This window comes from Phyllobates terribilis, unplaced genomic scaffold (assembly GCF_046119375.1).
Source record: "Phyllobates terribilis strain yellow unplaced genomic scaffold, ASM4611937v1 Scaffold_2__4_contigs__length_985480577, whole genome shotgun sequence".
Classification (NCBI taxonomy): Eukaryota; Metazoa; Chordata; class Amphibia; order Anura; family Dendrobatidae; genus Phyllobates; species Phyllobates terribilis.
In genome coordinates this window covers 170,502,931-170,521,170 of record NW_027362762.1, presented here as the reverse complement: position 1 = coordinate 170,521,170, position 18,240 = coordinate 170,502,931, and the positions used below count along the sequence as shown (strand labels likewise).

At 40.4% G+C, this 18,240-nt stretch overlaps 1 protein-coding gene across 3 annotated transcripts in view; it reads right to left on the bottom strand.

Moving 5' to 3' along the window:
- AGAP2 (ArfGAP with GTPase domain, ankyrin repeat and PH domain 2) overlaps positions 1–18,240 on the bottom strand; it is a 404,081-nt gene that overhangs the window by 219,537 nt on the left and 166,304 nt on the right. For 2 of the 3 annotated variants that reach the window (XM_073663271.1, XM_073663272.1), the window contains exon 1: positions 10,938–14,482. The exons of the other annotated variant lie outside the window; for it this stretch is intronic. In XM_073663271.1, the coding sequence (XP_073519372.1) occupies positions 10,938–13,761 (2,824 nt within the window). In that variant the 5' untranslated portion in view covers positions 13,762–14,482. Of the gene's footprint in view, positions 1–10,937; positions 14,483–18,240 lie in introns of those variants that run through there. 3 annotated transcript variants of the gene reach the window in all.

The window sequence follows — 18,240 nt, the reverse complement described above, 5'->3', positions numbered from 1 at the left end:
AATGTCATCAGAATAAAATAAAATATTTTACTAGGTGCCAGTTTATCTAAAAAAAATAGGTCAAAAAGAGTAGAGATGGTGTACACGAGGCTGCTGATGTACATCAATTATGTGCATGATCTGCTCCAGCATGGTATGATATCCTTTTTTATTTCATGTCCTTGTTAATTTCAGCTTGGAATGATAACTATGAGTTGCAAATAAGCAGCGGAGGCTGACGATGACCTTGGCAATGTTACATTGCCTCAGGTATAGCCCGAAGTGGGAGCATATAACTTTTTATGTATTTTTTTTAGAGGAGTACATTGTTAAAAGAAATGTGCTATTAGAAAGCGACCTATATTATTCAAATCACATTTTTATGTGAAAAATATTTTAGGGATTTTTGGAGTTTTTTTTTTTATTTTCTGTACCATTATCTATATTACAAAAAATTGTGAAATCTGGCCACTTAACCTCATAATAGACTTACGGTGTTATATAATGAATGATCACTTTTCAGTAGTCACCTCACAACACAAGGAGTGTTTTAATAAACATAATCATTTATATGGAGAAAGAGCACATTATCTTCCATTCACAACAGGTAATTTGGTTAGGTCACCTCCCTGCACGATGACCTCTGCACAGGTAACAGAGCATGCCCACAACACTTTCCTATAGACATATTAGACATCTCCAGTTTGTAGGCTCTTATGACGCACGTGGCTGCTGTAAAGTAAATGTGTGAGTGCTGTTAACAGCTGTTCAGGCAAGATGGCCGCTCCATCATCATTTACAGAAAACAAAAGCAACCTAAAATCAGAATGTTAGAAGAGCTAGAAAAGGAACATGTTCTATATTATTATTTAGTTTAAACTAACAAAAATATTAGTGATACATGTCTTTTAAGCCGCCACAAGAAGCAGTTGGTCTAGGAATATACTCCATTTTATAAAATTAGTAATTTATAGGGACGTTCAATTCATTTTTCTCCTTGTTTGCAAAGTAAACATGAAAACGTTCCAATTATGGATAAGCACATTTTTGTCAGATATAATGAGTTTGCTTACACAGTCGGCAGTCACTGATGGTCCTCCGGGGTCTTTCTATTTACATTTTCTCTAATCTTCATTATTCAGATAGAAACATAAAACCTTGTATAAACACAGTACATATTCTGAGAATTGAAAATCCACATTTTTACAAGAAATATTACTAACCTTTTAAGTAAGGAGACATTTTCCGTTGCACTATCCTCAAACATACAATAGGCTTGCCGGAGGCAATTATTCAGTTGCCGGTCGGCATAAGAAAGCAGCTGGTGTCACACTATTTTATGCACTTGGTGGTCATTCCTCTCGATTGAATCATATTTGTATTAAAGGGACTCCCATATTAACAATATTTTTCCACTAAACTTCAAATCCTCTTAAAGGCCTGAGAGAGAGTTCCTAAGGGTATGTGCACACGATCCTTTCTGGCAGCGCTTTGAACGCAGTATACTTTATGCTGCGTCCAAAGCGCTGCACTCAGATGAATCCGCATTATGCGGACTCACCCCATCCTATACATTGCACTGATAGAATTTCTCTTGCTAGTCTCCGCAAGAGAAATTAGCATGCTGCGGTCTGTGAAGACGCGCCGCATGTCCGTCTACGAGGGTGATCCGCAAGAGCACACAGACGCATAGTGTGCATTGGATTTCTTGAAATCCCATCCATTATGCTCTAACATCTGGCCGAGGCGGATTGCACACAGGGCAAGTGCGCTGCGTCCAATCTGCAACCATTCCTGACCGTGTGCACGCACCCTAATAAGAGCTAACGTATTGCTAAGGCCCCAATATATATTTTCACTTTTATTATTGCCGGCTTCCTAAAATTCACAATTTATGCAAATAGTTTGGTAATATACACGTGATATAATCATCTGGTAGTGATGCATCCCAGTGATTTGCACAGATGCCACAGAACCAAAGGCTAAGGGCAATCAGCAAAATAGTGAGAAGGTACAATGCAAAAGATTTATGAAGCTGTCTAAAAGAGAAACGGTATATTTGTTGCCCAAAGCAACTAATCAGAGCATAGCTTTCATTTTACAGGAGGAGAATATGAAATGTAAGCTTTGCTGTGATTGGTTCCTCTAGGCAACAAAGATAGTCACTTTTTTAGACATTTTCATAAATTTCCCTCATTGACTTTTAGTTCTTTTCTTCCTAGAAAATGAAACAGGTTCAAGTGCTTGTCTATCGCTTCCCTCCTGAATGTGTTTTGTATTTTTTTTAAGAAATGCTATGCTCCTAGAGCACGGACTGGCCGGCAGCTCTCCGGACCTGAGCGTGACAGCTTCAAGTATTTCTATGCAGGTGTGACGTTTGGGTCTGGAGACCCGCGGGCTAGTCCGTGCACTGCGCTCCAATCTCGGTCCGTTTTATACGGCCGTCTGACTGGGCCCTTAGGATGAATTCAGATATCTGAGTTTCACGGTTCAAGTACATACCATGATTTCTGGACTGGCTGCAGGTTCCTTGTCCCGAACTCAACAGCCCCGCATAAATTATATGCCATAATTAGGCTGAATTCAGCTGTCTGGGTTTTAAGGTCTGAATATGGACGTTATTTACGGTCAAGAGGCTGCTAAGTTCGGGTAAGGAGACCAGCGGCCAGTCCATGAAATCATGATTCGTATTCGGATGTCTGAATTCAGCCTTAATATTAAAATAGCATAAAATAATAAAGGGCATCTCCTGAATAGCTAATTAAGAAAAAAAAAAACAACAGAATAAATAAAATGTTTGGAGTGGCATGCACAGAGTATGCTGGCTCAATAGCACAGACAGTAATACGACCCCTTTCAGGTATTGCGTGACCCCAACACAACAACCAGGACTGGATAAGAGTACCAGGAGCGTTTTGTCTATATTGCCTATTTTAGAGCACTTGTGGAGACCGCATCAGTCTAGTGTTTTTCACCACCCATTACCACCACCAATGGTTTCAAGACCAAATTGGAATGATCAAAAGGTCCCAGAGCTATCACATGGTCTTGTAAAGGACATATTGATACTCATGCTAGAGCAACTCCATTTTGTCTACTCGCTTTAAAATCATGTTATTATCACTCCTTGCATAGCATACATTCTTTCTTTCTCTTCCCATAGAACTTATCTCACTCTAACCTTTTCTCAAGAGAACATTTTGTCAGACACTGTTATCTAACTTGTTTAGGCCAGGTTTGACCTTGTAAAATTTCCATAGTGCTTCAAACTAACAATGATAATATGACCATATATGTGTTTTCAGTAATAATTATACTAACATCAGTTAGCCTATAGTATTGTAGTATGGCTGTAGAGTTGATTGGCTATTTGATATACTCAAAACAATATAAAATGCTAAGCAAAATAAAAGGGATCAGAGATTCTTTGAATCCTCCCAATACAGAACATTGTTTCCGTTTGGTTTTCTGTGGATTGCAATCAACATAATAATTTAATAATTTGACACTCACTTGGTCAACCGTGAAGGGTTATTGCCCTCCCTTAACAGTCTGCTTATAGTACTTATACCATTGGGATTAAAGGGAATCTGTCAGTAGGAGCAATGCACCTAAACCGTCTATAGGCATGTTTGTCATAGGAAGCTGAATAAAATGATACCTGATATCTGATGTCTTATTCGCAAGAAATCAATGTTTTTCTTAATATATAAATGAGCTGTTAGGCCATGTGCACATGTTGAGTATTTGGTGATTTTTTTACCTCAGTATTTGTAAGCCAAAACCAGGAGTGAGTAAAAAATACAGAAGTGGTGACGTGTTTTTATTAGACTTTCCCTCTGACTTTCCCATTTCTGGTTTTGGCTTACAAATACTGAGGTAAAAACTCACCAAATACTCAATATGTGCACGTGGCCTAACAGCTCATTTATATATTAAGAGTAACATTGATTTCTTGGGAATAAGACATCAGATATCAGGTATCATTTTATTCGGCTTCCTATGACCTACATTCTCCCTGAGAATCTGCCTCCAGAACTTATTTTAAAGGAAAGACGGTGTTACCAGTGTGAGACATGTACTTCAGGAGACCAGACTGTCTGTCATTACATGTCTCATTCTGGCAATGCTTCCTTTAATTTAAAATAAGCTCTGGGGTCACATTCTCAGGGAGATGAATGTCTTGTCCAAAGATCTTAACATTTACATATTAGAAAAAAACATAGGTTTCTCGGGAATAAGACGTCGGATGGCAGATATCAAGGAGTCATTTTATACTACTTCTATTTCCTACATTCCCATGCTTAGGAGTGTTGATCCTACCACAAATTCACAGTAAGCATGGGATATATCTACCAATTAGACTGCAGGAACAGGGACAGCACTATCTTCTTGTACAGTGGGGAAAATAAGTACACTACTGATTTTGCAACTTTTCCCACCTACAAAGAATGGAGAGGTCTGCAATTTTTATCTTAGGTACACTTCAACTGTGAGAGACAGAATCTAAAAAGAAATCCAGAAAATCACATTGTATGATTTTTAAATAATTAAATTCCATTTTATTGTGTGAAATAAGTATTTGATCACCTACCAACCAGCAAGAATTCTGTCTCTCACAGACCTGTTAGTTTTCTGAAGCCCTCCTACTCTGCACTCATAACCTTTATTAATTGCACCTGTTTGAACTCATTACTTGTATAAAAAACACCTGTCCACACATTCAATCACACTCCAACCTCTCCACCATGACCAAGACCAAAAAGTCTAAGGACATCTGAGGCAAAATTGTAGACCTGCACAAGGCTGGGATGGACCACAGGACAATAGGCAAGCAGCTTGTTGAAAAGGCTAAAACTCTTGGTGCAATTATTAGAAAATGGAAGAAACACAAGGTGACTGTCAATCTTCCTCGGTCTGGGGCTCCATGCAAGATCTTGCCTCATGGAGTAAGGGTGATTCTGAAAAAGGTAAGGAATCAGCCCAGAACTACATGGGAGGACCTGGTCAATGATCTGAAGAGAGCTGGGACCACAGTCTCAAACATTACCGTTAGTTACACACTATGCCGTCATGGAATAAAATCCTGCAGGGCACGCAAGGTCCCCCTGCTCACGACAGCATATGTCTAGGCCCGTTTGAAGTTCGCCAATGACCATATGGATGATGGATGAGCCAGAGGAGGCATGGGAGACGGTCATGTGGTTAGATGAGACCAAAATAGAACTTTTTGGTATCAACTCCACTCGCCGTATTTGGAGGAAGAAGAAGGATGACTACAACCTCAAGAACACCGTCCCAACTGTGAAGCATGGTGTGGGAAACATCATACTTCGGGGGTGCTTTTCTGCAAAGGGGACAGGACGATTGCAGTGTATTGAAGGGAAGATGGTTGGGGTCATGTATCACAGGGTTTTGGTCAACAACCTCCTTTCCTCAGTAAGAGCATTGAAGATGGGTCGTGGCTGGGTCTTCCTTCATGACAATGACCCGAAACACACAGCCAGGGCAACTGAATGGCTCTGTAAGAAGCAATTCAAGGTCCTGGAGTGGCCTAGCCAGTCCCCAAACCTGAACCCAATAGAAAAAAGGGAGCTGAAACTCAATGTTGATCTGGAGAAGATCTGTATGGAGGAGTGGGTCAAAATCCCTGCTGCAATATGTGCAAATGTGGTCAAGAACTACAGGAAACGGCTGGCCTATGTAATTCCAAACAAAGGTTTCTTTACCAAATACTAAGTTCTGTTTTTCTATTGTAGCACATACTTATTTCATGCAATAAAATGCTAATTCATTTTCTAAAAATCATATAATGTGATTTTCTGGATTTTTTCTTAGATTCTGTCTCTCACAGTTGAAGTGTACCTATGATAACAATTACAGACGTCTCCATTCTTTGTAGATGGGAAAACTTGCAAAATCGGCAGTGTATCAAATACTTATTTTCCCCACTGTATATTACAAGTTCTGAGTTTAGTTCACTATACAAAAAAATTTGCAACTTGAGGCTAGCCTTTGGATTTACCTCTAATTCCTGTAAGACTATTGACTTCTACCTAATGGATTACAAACAGCATCGTATGCTAATAGCACAATTATAAGAACATAAAAAGTCAGAATTGTTATTTGTAAAATGCACAATAAAATGTTCTCTGTAATTGGGAGATGTTCGCAAAAATAAACCATGGAAAAAGAATAAAACCAACACACTCTTTAATCCTTCAACTGCATCTCTGCGCAGCGTGCAGTCATACAAAACATAAGCAGAAGCAGAAAGCAGCACAATGCTCAATTGACCGCTGTGAACTGTGAGAGACAAGACTAGAGGATTAAATAATGGCCTGTTATTTGCAGTCATTCTAACATACTAAATGTGCCAACAGTAGATGAATATAGAGATCTATACTGTATCTAGCTATTTCTACAATGTAATTATAAAGAGTTTATTTACTGGCAGAAAAAAGGACAATATTTGGGATGGTAAGTTGGTAACAATACAAAGTCCCCCCAAAAAATGCCAATTGCTCAGAAGGACTGGTAACTCCAGATCCCCAGCAGCATCCATTATAAATAATGGTCACACACTGATTTCAATGAGCCCTGTAGAAAGCTGGATTTCCTGCAGTTTCACTGGAGATATCAGGGTCTCCCAGGATCAAACCTCTCCCTCCCCCCACACTCCAGCATTAGGCCAGGTTCACTCAACTGTATTGTCAGTCTCTGTGCACAACAGACTGCACACGGGCACAACAATGGCCAACATTAGCCAATGTGCTAGTGCACATCTGCAATTTTTCACCTAAGGTCCTAAGAGTTCATTAATCTCGTCCGTTTTAAAAACAAGAGCGGAGCATGTAAATAATGTTTTATATAATACATACAGTACAGACCAAAAGGCTGGACACACCTTCTCATTTAAAGATTTTTCTGTATTTTCATGACTATGAAAATTGTACATTCACACTGAAGGCATCAAAACTATGAATTAACACGTGGAATTATATACTTAACAAAAAAGTGTGAAACAACTGAAAATATGTCTTATATTCTAGGTTCTTCAAAGTAGCCACCTTTGGCTTTGATGACTGCTTTGCACACTTTTGGCATTCTCTTGATGAGCTTCAAGAGGTAGTCACTGGAAATGGTTTTCACTTCACAGGTGTGCCCTGTCAGGTTTAACAAGTGGGATTTCTTGTCTTATAAATTGGGTTGGGACCATCAGTTGTGTTGTGCAGAAGTCTGGTGGATACACAGCTGATAGTCCTACTGAATAGACTGTTAGAATTAGTATTATGGCAAGAAAAAAGCAGCTAAGTAAAGAAAAACAAGTGGCCATCATTACTTTAAGAAATGAAGGTCAGTCAGTGCAAAAAATTGGGCAAACTTTGAAAGTGTCCCCAAGTGCAGTTGCAAAAACCATCAAGCGCTACAAAGAAACTGGCTCACATGAGGACCGTCCCAGGAAAGGAAGACCAAGAGTCACCTCTGCTTCTGAGGATAAGTTTATCCGAGTCACCAGCCTCAGAAATCACAGGTTAACAGCAGCTCAGATTAGAGACCAGGTCTATGCCACACAGAGTTCTAGCAGCAGACACATCTCTTCAACAACTGTTAAGAGGAGACTTTGTGCAGCAGGCCTTCATGGTAAAATAGCTGCTAGGAAACCACTGCTAAGGACAGGCAACAAGCACAAGAGACTTGTTTGGGCTAAAGAACACAAGGAATGGACATTAAACCAGTGGAAATCTGTGCTTTGGTCTGATGAGTCCAAAAGGTGAACGGATGGACTCTACATGCCTGGTTCCCACTGTGAAGAATGGAGGAGGGAGAAGGTGTGATGGTGTGGGGGTGCTTTGCTGGTGACACTGTTGGGAATTTATTCAAAATTGAAGGCATACTGAACCAGCATGGCTACCACAGCATCTTGCAGCGGCATGCTATTCCATCCGGTTTGCGTTTAGTTGGACCATCATTTATTTTTCAACAGGACAATGACCCCAAACACACCTCCAGGCTATGTAAGGGCTATTTGACCAAGAAGGAGAGTGATGGGGTGCTACGCCAGATGACCTGGCCTCCACAGTCACCAGACCTGAACCCAATCGAGATGGTTTGGGGTGAGCTGGACCAGAGAGTGAAGGCAAAAGGGCCAACAAGTGCTAAGCATCTCTGGGAACTCCTTCAAGATTGTTGGAAGACCATTTCCGGTGACTACCTCTTGAAGCTCATCAAGAGAATGCCAAGAGTGTGCAAAGCAGTCATCAAAGCAAAAGGTGGCTACTTTGAAGAACCTAGAATATAAGACATATTTTCAGTTGTTTCACACTTTTTTGTTAAGTATATAATTCCACATGTGTTAATTCATAGTTTTGATGCCTTCAGGGTGAGTGTACAATTTTCAAAGTCATGAAAATACAGAAAAATCTTTAAATGAGAAGGTGTGTCCAAACTTTTGGTCTGTACTGTATATATCTATATAGATAGATACTGCCAGATAGATAGATAGGTAGGAGATGTAGATATACATATATATATATATATATATATATATATATATATATGCACATACATATATATATATATATTAAAAAAAAATAGTAGAAACAGCACTCCAAAAATAGATGATTTATTAGCTCAGCAAGAGCTGTGGCAATGTTTCGGCTGAATACAGCCTTTTTCAAGCTTGAAAAAGGCTGTATTCAGCCGAAACGTTGCCACAGCTCTTGCTGAGCTAATACATCATCTATTTTTGGAGTGCTGTTTCTACTATTTTTTTCATATGTAAGAAGGTTTGGTATTTACCTGAGGACGGGCACCCAGCCATTTACAAGTTGTTTGCTTGTGCTGCTCTTTTTCTTTTTTCTATATATATACAGTATATACATAAAATCAAAGGAAGCAGTAATTCCTACATAAATAAAGCTTAAGGATCAGCTAAAAGTGGTGACATACAGTAATTGACTTTGAAAATGTAAAGTCATGTTCATATGTGTAAGAATTTCCTGCCGATGAGAACATATTCTATACACCCGAATGACATTGCTTCTGCAGCATGTGCACAGATTTCTGAGATCCCTATTCAGATGTATGAGACAGTTTGGGAAAATTTGGCAATAAATTGCCATGTTGCAAACCCTAACAGTAAAAGTCCAATCAGGCAGGAAGACATAGCAATTAGAATACAGTGCACGCTTCTGAACGCAACATAAAAGACTCTTATAGATCTTATAGATGCTCTTTGTTAAAGGGGTCTGTTTACTGACAGATTCCCTTTAAGATCATTAGTGATTACTGCTAAGTGAGAACTACGATTACCACTGCGTATAAAGCAGAATGTTGCTCTCCTGTGATATATATGGTGATGTCATGCTGTTAGCACACAATGCTGTAGCCAGATGAAAAAAAACAGTACATTTCGGCTTCTTGCCATGTACGTTGTGTCCCTGTTCTTGTTCTTTGGATTTTAGAGCTGGGATTTCACCATGTTTGTTAAGATATATTTCCACTGACTTGGATTCATTACAACCCCAGCAGTACATTTTGAATTATTCAGTCCTGACAGAACGTCAGAAGAGGGCGAGATTGTAATGGTTATTACATTGTACATGAACAGTTCACATATATAATAAACTGGTATCTGAACTAACAACATTCAGCAAGATCAAAAGCGTCAGCATCAAAGGTGCAATGGATGTCAAGACACATAACAAAAAGAAAAAATATAATTTATTATAAATTTTATCCTAGTTGTAAGTAACAATAGCTCACTCATTTTTCCAGATTAGGATATGACTGTTTTGTTTTTAGTAAGACATAGCAGTGGAAGGAACAAGTCCTTGCCCACAAGGTGCCATGTTGTGTCATTCGTTGGTGTAATGATGGCATTGCTCATGCTCCTTATGGTACCATAATAAGAAGTTATTCTCCCATTGAAGCAATGGTTCTGTAATATTGCTTCAGATGGCACTGATGCCACAGTTCACACAGAGGCTCCGCAGTCCTTACATTTTATACATTTGGGTGCAAGAGGAAATAAACAGCGCCAAAACTGCACTTTTAAAAAAAGGTCCAAGACTAAAAGAATATTTAACAGATGTGAAAAATCAGACAAGCTGTAAATAACTACTCAATAACTAAAGAGGATTTGTCACCATTTCAAAAGTGCCCAGATTTTGCTCTTTTTTTTTATCCCGCTGCTTTCTTGATTCATTCTTTTTCCTTTTTAATCCACCATATGGTTCCAGAGATGTGGGCCTTTTTATTTAGTGCAAATTTTTATGAACTTTTACAAGGGGGCGTACCTCGCTGGATTCTTTGGGTGCATGTCTTTAGGCTACTCTGCATTATTAATCTGTGAGCAGGTCAAAAGTGGCTAGTTTTTGCTTTTATTTTCTTCCCGCTTCTCCCCTTAGTATTCCGTTTTTTGTTTTGTTTAAATCCAACATACGGTTCCAGAGATGAGGGCCTTTTTTATTTAGGGGTAATTTTTATGGTCTTTAGCAAGGGGGCGTTGCTCACAGGATTCTCTGGGGGCGCGTCTTGCAGTGTAATGCAGAGAGCCTACATACATGCCCCTAGAGAATCCTGTGGGTCCTGCCCACTTGGAAAAAGACCACAAAATTATCACTAAATAAAAAAGCCCATATTTCTGGAACATACTGCATATTTAAACAAATAAAAAAGCAAAATGCTAAGAGGAGCAGTGGGAATAACATAAAAAGGGAAAATTAACTACTTTTGACCCGCTCACAGGTTAATAATGCAGAGTAGCCTATGGCAACTGATCAGATGCTGGATTCATCTTAAATTACAGATTGATTGCTAAGGAAATGAAGCTTAAAAAGATGGTACTGAATAATTCACTAGTTTATTTTAAAAGAGACATATTATGTAGCTATGAATAAAAAATTAAAAATTAGAAAAAAAGTCTGTGGAGAAAATGATACGTTTACACTTACTTTGTGCGAAATCTCTCTCATCTCCAGGACTTAATCCAGTTGGTGAGACAGAGGAGGCCACAGTGGATTTTGTGAATATTCCGCTTATAAACTTTAACATCTTCCTATCCCTAGCTGCTGAAGACCTGGCCTTGTCTCCAGTAGGAGATGTTCCTTCGCGGCCCTTTTTAAATTCGTCAGTTGGTAAATCAAAGTCACTATTGTCCACAGTCTTGCTTTTTCCCTTTCTAAAACCTTTAGGGTCACATGATGAAGGTGACAGCAGACTTTTTCCTCCTGAAGAGAGTTTTGGAGTCTCAGCTCTAGGGCTGTTCTTGGTGGACGATTTTGACCGACTTTTACCACATTCATTTTCAGGCCATGAGAGTCGATTTGAACCACTTTTTTGACTTAGATTTTTGTCACGGTTGTCTTGACTTTTGGAGGCCTTACTAAGTTTAAGTATTCGACTGCCTTTTTCCTTACATGGTGTAAGAAGAACAGGAGGGATCTTCGCTTGATCTACAGGAGTGGGTAGTCCAGAGACACTTACACTTGAAAGGTATGGAGGTCTTGTCTTGGTTTCTACTTGTAAGGTGTTCTTCTGTGATTCCCCAGACTTATCTGGGCTCACTGAGAGAGATACAGTTACTGGCGCTTCACGATATGGTGTTCCTGGCTGGCATGGTACAGGGAGCAATGGGCTTGCTGGAGAGCTAAAAGAATATCTAGGTCCGGAAAAAAAAGTAGGACTTGACTGCTGTCGAGGACTATGGCAGCGTCGATTGGGTGAGTTTTGAAGAAAGTAATCTGAGGTGACACTAGTACTGATCCACATAGCATCTTGCCTATGGAAAAGTCTTTCCAACCGTTTAGTCTTTCCATGGTCATCACTGTCTGGTGTGTGGTCATCTACTTCAACTGGCAAAGTAACATCTATATCTTTACATGGCGAAAGAGATAGCAAGAGTAAAGGCTCTGTAGTCTTTTCTTTGGGAGATGTTAGCTCACTGATGTCAAGAGCATTCTTTTCTATTAAAGTAACAGGCCGATCACTGGTTGCTTTTGCACCAGGAGATTTGGCTGTCCCAGTAACTGGTGCCCTAGCTCCCGGGTATGTTCCCATGCCAGACACTGGTGCTTTTATTCCAGTCGAGGTTTTAGTCCGAGGAGTGGGAGGTGGTGCGGCATCACCAGATGAAATTGCAGGTTTAGCGCTTATGCTTGGGGCTTTTATCGCTGTAACTGGAGGTGTCCCAGAAGGTAAAGTTTTGGATGTACTAACAGGTGGTCTTGCTCCAGGATATGTGCCAGTATCTCCAGTCTTAGTTTTCTCAGTGACTATTCCAGCAAGTGGAGCTCTGCTTCCTATGGACTCTTCAGATGTCACCACTACAGATGCAGCTCTAACTCCCCTAGCTGCACTTCTAGCAGCAATTATTTTGGCCTCACTAGGTTTTGCTGCAATTACTGGAGCGCCTCCAGAACGAGATGCAGAAAATAATGCTGATGCAGTGCGAGCAGCACTTATTGGAGGAGCGGTAACTCGGGGTATGCTGGATGGTATTGTGCATGGTTTGTCTGCAAGTTCTACTGCTCTGTCAGGTTTTTCTTCAGAAATTGGAGAAGAACAGGTGTGCGTCGGAGAATCTGAACATACAGCTGGTACCTTTATTGCCTTTAAACTCCGGCGGGTGATTCTGGATTCGGTGACTGGTGCTTGAGGACTGACCCCTTCTGTAACTTTGGAAACTTGCACTGGCACAGAAGTGGTTATTAAGTCCCTGGAAACATCAGTATCAAGTGCAGGTCTTCTAGTGAGGGAACCTCTAATTACTCGCACTCCACCAAAGGGAAAATCCCTTTGACTGAAAGGCACTGGAGTACTAGCAGTTCTTGTTTCCTTCATTCCTCCTGGAGGCCCTGAAGCACTAGACGTTTTTGTGTTCTGGCTTGATGATTCTTCAGTGCTAGATACAGTTGTTGGTTTATCTCCATGTACTGCATGACTAGATGTTTCAAGCTTTTTAGTTTCCTGTTTCTGAGTTGATGAAGTTGTGGTGTTTGATGAGACTGAGTCGTTCACAGACGCTGCTGGTAATGAAGTACTAGATATCACGGTGCCATTCTCTTCCTGTTTTTGGGTTATATTACCAGTATTTCCAGGTACTACCTTTGTTGGAACTTGTGATGCCCCCTTATCTGTAGGTGATGGAGTAGAATTGGCAGATGTACATGCACTTCCAGCTCCTGACAAAAAATCAGCTGTTTTTGATGTTTCAGAGAACCCCACTTTTTCTGTAGTTCCATTGGTAGACACTTGGCTCTCAGATGGTCCCACTGTTGAAAAAGTGCTTGTTATGTTACTTACTGGTATAGAAGCTGAAGGGCGGCATAATACAGTGTCACTCCGCTTTACAAACAATGATTTTGATCTGGTAGGAACTGCACATTGTTCTCGGTCCGGGACAGATGTTTCAGATTGTTTTGCTTTTAAGGAAACTGGCAAGGGTGCATCATTGGTATCCTGCGCCCCCTTTGAACCAACATCTGTCCCCTTGCCAGTATTATTTAATAATGCACTTTCTTCATTGATAGACCTTTCTTTTCCATCACTCACCCCGGCATCAGGAGTGGGCCCTGCCCAAGCCCAGACATCAGGAAAATCTCTATCCAGTGAGAGGCAATGGGCCAGTCCAGGTGTGCTGCCAAGAGAAGGGGTGTCATGTTTCCGGAATACTTCAGTGCTGTCAGCCTTTTTTTCGTCTCCCACAGCCTCTAGTTTGACTAGGGTCAAAGAGATGTGGTAGGTGGTCCTGCGCTGGAGGGTGGCTCCTCTGCTCATGGGTCCCCTGAGTGAGCAGCTTGCAAAAATAGCAAGGGCTGCAGAGTAGTCTGCCTGATCAACCACACTGCTGGTCTGCAATCAGCTCAGCACATCCATCATCTGACGTAACACCTCCTCGCCACACAGGTGTCCCTGCAGCATAGATCCGATCGCCAGACAGAAAACACACGCCCTGGAATGTCAGTCAATAGCTATCTGCAAATAATGCACAAAAGCAGAGGGGGAAAGCAACCCTTCAGAAGCAAGACCTCATTGTATAGAAGCATCACTGCACTGGCTCAGTATTGCAGAAGGCACTGATGTCCCTGCTGATAGTTCCCTTGAAAATTCAATTCCATTGTCTGCCAGGTGTAAAGCAAGGTGAGCAGGTGCCACCATAGTCTGGTCTTCTCTCAGGCTGCCTGTAGATCCTTCATTGCAGCAGCATCAGCATCAGCATCAGACGCCTCAATTCCATGCAGGTTCCACGGTGGCTAGAGACAGGCTTGTCACTGATCTCCATTCACCGAGACACAGCAGCTATTCTTCTGCCTTCTCTCCAGTGTCAGGGCTGCACTTTAACGAACACTTCAATTTTGCATCTCATACGAAGAGTTTGCAAAGGAGGGGGCAAGAAAACGGTGTAATCGCAGAATAATATGCCACCCAAGCGTGTTCTAAAGACTAGCAGGACTCACTATTCATGGTATAGGAATAGGAGGAGCTGTGATCACTGTTCTACACCCACACCACAATCTGGCAGCTCAGTGCTGAATATTAAAGGGTGAATGTGACATCCAACTAGGAAAAAGATTTATGCCCATGTATGAAATGCATTCCATGTCTTTCTATGTTTCACTGCTTCTTTGTCTTGATTATGGGTTGGAATGTATCGTAAATGTAGTCATATTATGTATTCAGGCACATTAGAAAAATAAAAGAGCTTTAAATAATAACAACCTGCGGCTCTTTAGTTATTGTGGAACTACCAGTTACAGCATTCATACCAGGGGCGCCGCAAACATATCATTGGTGCAACCTGTGCGGTCTCAGAAGGGCCCAAAAATTAAGGAAGCCACTTCTTCCTCCAAAGCAGGTGGAATTGTGTATCGTGATGATCTCTTGGACTGAAAACAGTCCAAACAGAGGCTGGACAGACATCTGTCTGAGATGGTTTAGTGAATCCTGCATTGAGCAGGGGGTTGGACACGATGACCCTGGAGGTCCCTTCCGACTCTAACATTCTAGGATTCTATGATTCATGTCCTGTTCTAGCACAGGAACCCTCTTCTATCTGTGTCCACCCCGGATATCTACATCATACCACCAGTCTTATAAGTCCAAGCTTTTTACTACCACCTAATGCTAGGTCTTCAGATACCAAGCTATAGAGCTAGAAATTTCCATTTAAAGTCATCCAAAAAGTTACAAACAAGTGTATTGGGACTGGAATAAGCAATCCACCTCCAGAAACGACATGTAGAGACATTTTATCCTGCACCCAAAAGTATTGACCACTGTGAGTCATTTTTAAATCCCTTTATTTTTGATAAAATGAAATAATTATTTTTGAGTTTTATCTTTCTCTGCTGGAAATGCATGGAGAGACATTGCAGTGATAGAAATGAGTTGTCCATTATAATAAAAAAAAGTCTATTTTTTCAAAAACACAGAAGCTCCGTTCTTGTGGATAGGCTGTATCTGGTATTGCACTTTAGTGCCATTTGCCTGCATATTGTAGCTAAGTGGCCATAGATCAACAACTTGTAATCAGTTTTGTGACATGTACACTGATTTCTATTGAAGTGTGAAACCAGGAAACCAAAATGTCACACAACATGAATCATTCAGAAATCATGCAGAGCAATGCAATGTGTGTAAGATACCACATGAATCATGGAATGATGGACTAAAAAATATTTGTCTCCCTGATGAAGCAGTAGCGAAACGGCATTGGAGTGGTGTGAGGTGGGTTGTGGTATGTCCTAAAAACTCTGTATATCATTTTCCAGATTTATAATTGTTGTTGCATATGCACTGTACTTCTTGTGCCCTGTTATATACTTTTTGGTTCTGTATTGCTATCTGTGAACAATGACAAATATTTTTTAGTCCATTATTCCACGATTCACATGGTGTCTTTCTTTAAGAAAAATACTTACTATTTAGCCTTACACTCCTGGTATTACACCATATATTGGATTTCTAGTCACTGCACTTTGACCCCTTTTTTTCTTTATTATTTTACCTTAGTTTTTGGACTATATTATATAGTGTTTTATAGCAATTCTATACCTGGGTATTGCAATGCAAAAATAACTATTTGAAATCTGATTGGGACATACCCATCCCCTCTCATTTTCTTTTATGTATTTTAAATGTCCTTGTGTTTATGTGTTTGTTTTTATATGGTTTACTCTAATAAAAGTTATATATTTTTTATATGTTGCTCTGTTGTGAATACTCTTTGTGTTTTTTTGAATGCGTGGTATTCCAGGGCGTTTACCTACGTGTACCTTTGGTATTTCCTCTCTTATAGGTTTTTGTTTTTCAATGTTAGTCTATGGGGCTGCGCACGAGTCCAAATTTTTTATTCGGACCGGAATACATTAATATTAAAGTCTAGAGTGACGTTGACACAAAGTTTGGAAGATTTTGCCCGCAAAGATGCCGACAGTCCTCCACAACTCTGGTGTGAACCAAGTCTTATGGGATAATCATACGTGTAAACATAAACTGGTGCTATTCCCACAGATCTAGCAGAGCTGAATTTCTCAACGCTACAGCTATGAAGGAACAGACAAAGAAACCCTGACACCTGCATAATATATGAAGATACATAATATAATATATTCTCGCACTGTGACAGCAATTTATTCAGTTTTGTCTGCATTTATGCTAATCAATAATGCTGGTAACACTGTTACGAAGCTGCCAGTGCTCCCATGCATGTGTTCTCACAACAGCCTATAGGCTATGAGAAAGACATGCAGTTTTATCAAATCTGCAGGTGCGTGCATGTGGCCAGCAGGAGTGCAGGGGATTGTTGGCTGGCTTCCCTGGTATTTCGGTACTAGTGAACTGTTATTTCTGCAGTTCCTATTTCCAAAATAGAGTTGCAATAAAATGATTCTATCCTCATTGTAAATTAGTTTTTTTAGCAAAATTCACAAACTTTCTGCTTTGCAATAAACTAATGAAACAAGAACATTATAAATATTTCAAGACAACTCATATCACAAGTTATTTCTCCAAGTTTAAAGGGGTTGTCCAGGCTTGCAGTTTATTTACATGTACTATTACTATTTACTTTCTGCAGGGTATTTGCTCATTTTGTTTATATTTTAGGTCTGTTAAATGTCCACAGTGTGAACGTATACCTACACATTGCACTCATACCAACATGTATTCCGGCTCATTTCTTTGGTTTTGCTTTAGTTTTTTGTACTTTGTACAAACAGGGGAATGGTTTTCTCTTTGGGCTGGGCATTTTGTGTATGTAGCTTTCCATGGGCAAGTGTCTGAACAGTCGGGTCTGGGTCCTGCTCTGCCCTCATCTATTTTTACATCTGCTGACATATAGTGAGGTGAACTACAAAAGTTAGTGATCGTCCCGATTGGGTATACCTTGCCGAGGTGAGATGGCAGTGGGATAGTGTTAACTAATTATCCTATGTTATTTACTTACTACAGGTTAAATGCTCATTTTGTTTTTATCTTAGGTTTTGGAGTTCAAGTCTGCAGCCCCTCTAGGTAACTGCAGACTTGTATATCCGCACAATGTGCACACTGTGTGCTGTGAGGAGTCTACGGAGTCAAGAATCCTGACAGTGCGCAGTGTGCACATTGTGGGGTGTCATAGGTCTGCAGTCACGTAGAGTGGTTTGAACCCCAAGCCTGGACAAGCCCTTTAAAACAAAATGCCACTTTTAATGACAACTGCAATCTGAGAATTATTAAGCTCCTTCATAACAAGCATCTTTAGTACTGAGTAGAGCACCTTTAGCTGAAACTTCAGGCGTTGCAGCACTTATCTTTCATGTCCTACTGTTCTTCTCAGGTGTTGTGCTGGTTTGGATATTGATGGCATAGCTTGTGCTGAGCTGCAGTTCTTTGCAACGGCCACTACAGAGTGAATAGAGCTGTGCTGTTCTGACCTGTTCATTGCCGGCCAACGCTGGTCCAACATCCGGCACCTCCACGATCTGATCATGTCCCATGAATAATAGGTCATCAAAATCATTAGCCCAAACGACCCCTTTAAGGAAGCTGAGTCTTCCAGATATGTTTGCAGCTTACACTTGTAAGCTGGTATCATCTATGGTCACGAGCGCTAGTGTAAGTATCCTCCCTAAATTTCATATTCCTTTAGTTGCATCTGAATTTTTGAGGATGTTACCCATTGTTCCAGTATATGTTACAATCAGTAAACAGCACGTAATTGATTTAAGAAAGGAGTTAAAAATCGTGCCTCCTGAAAATTAATGAAAATTGAGG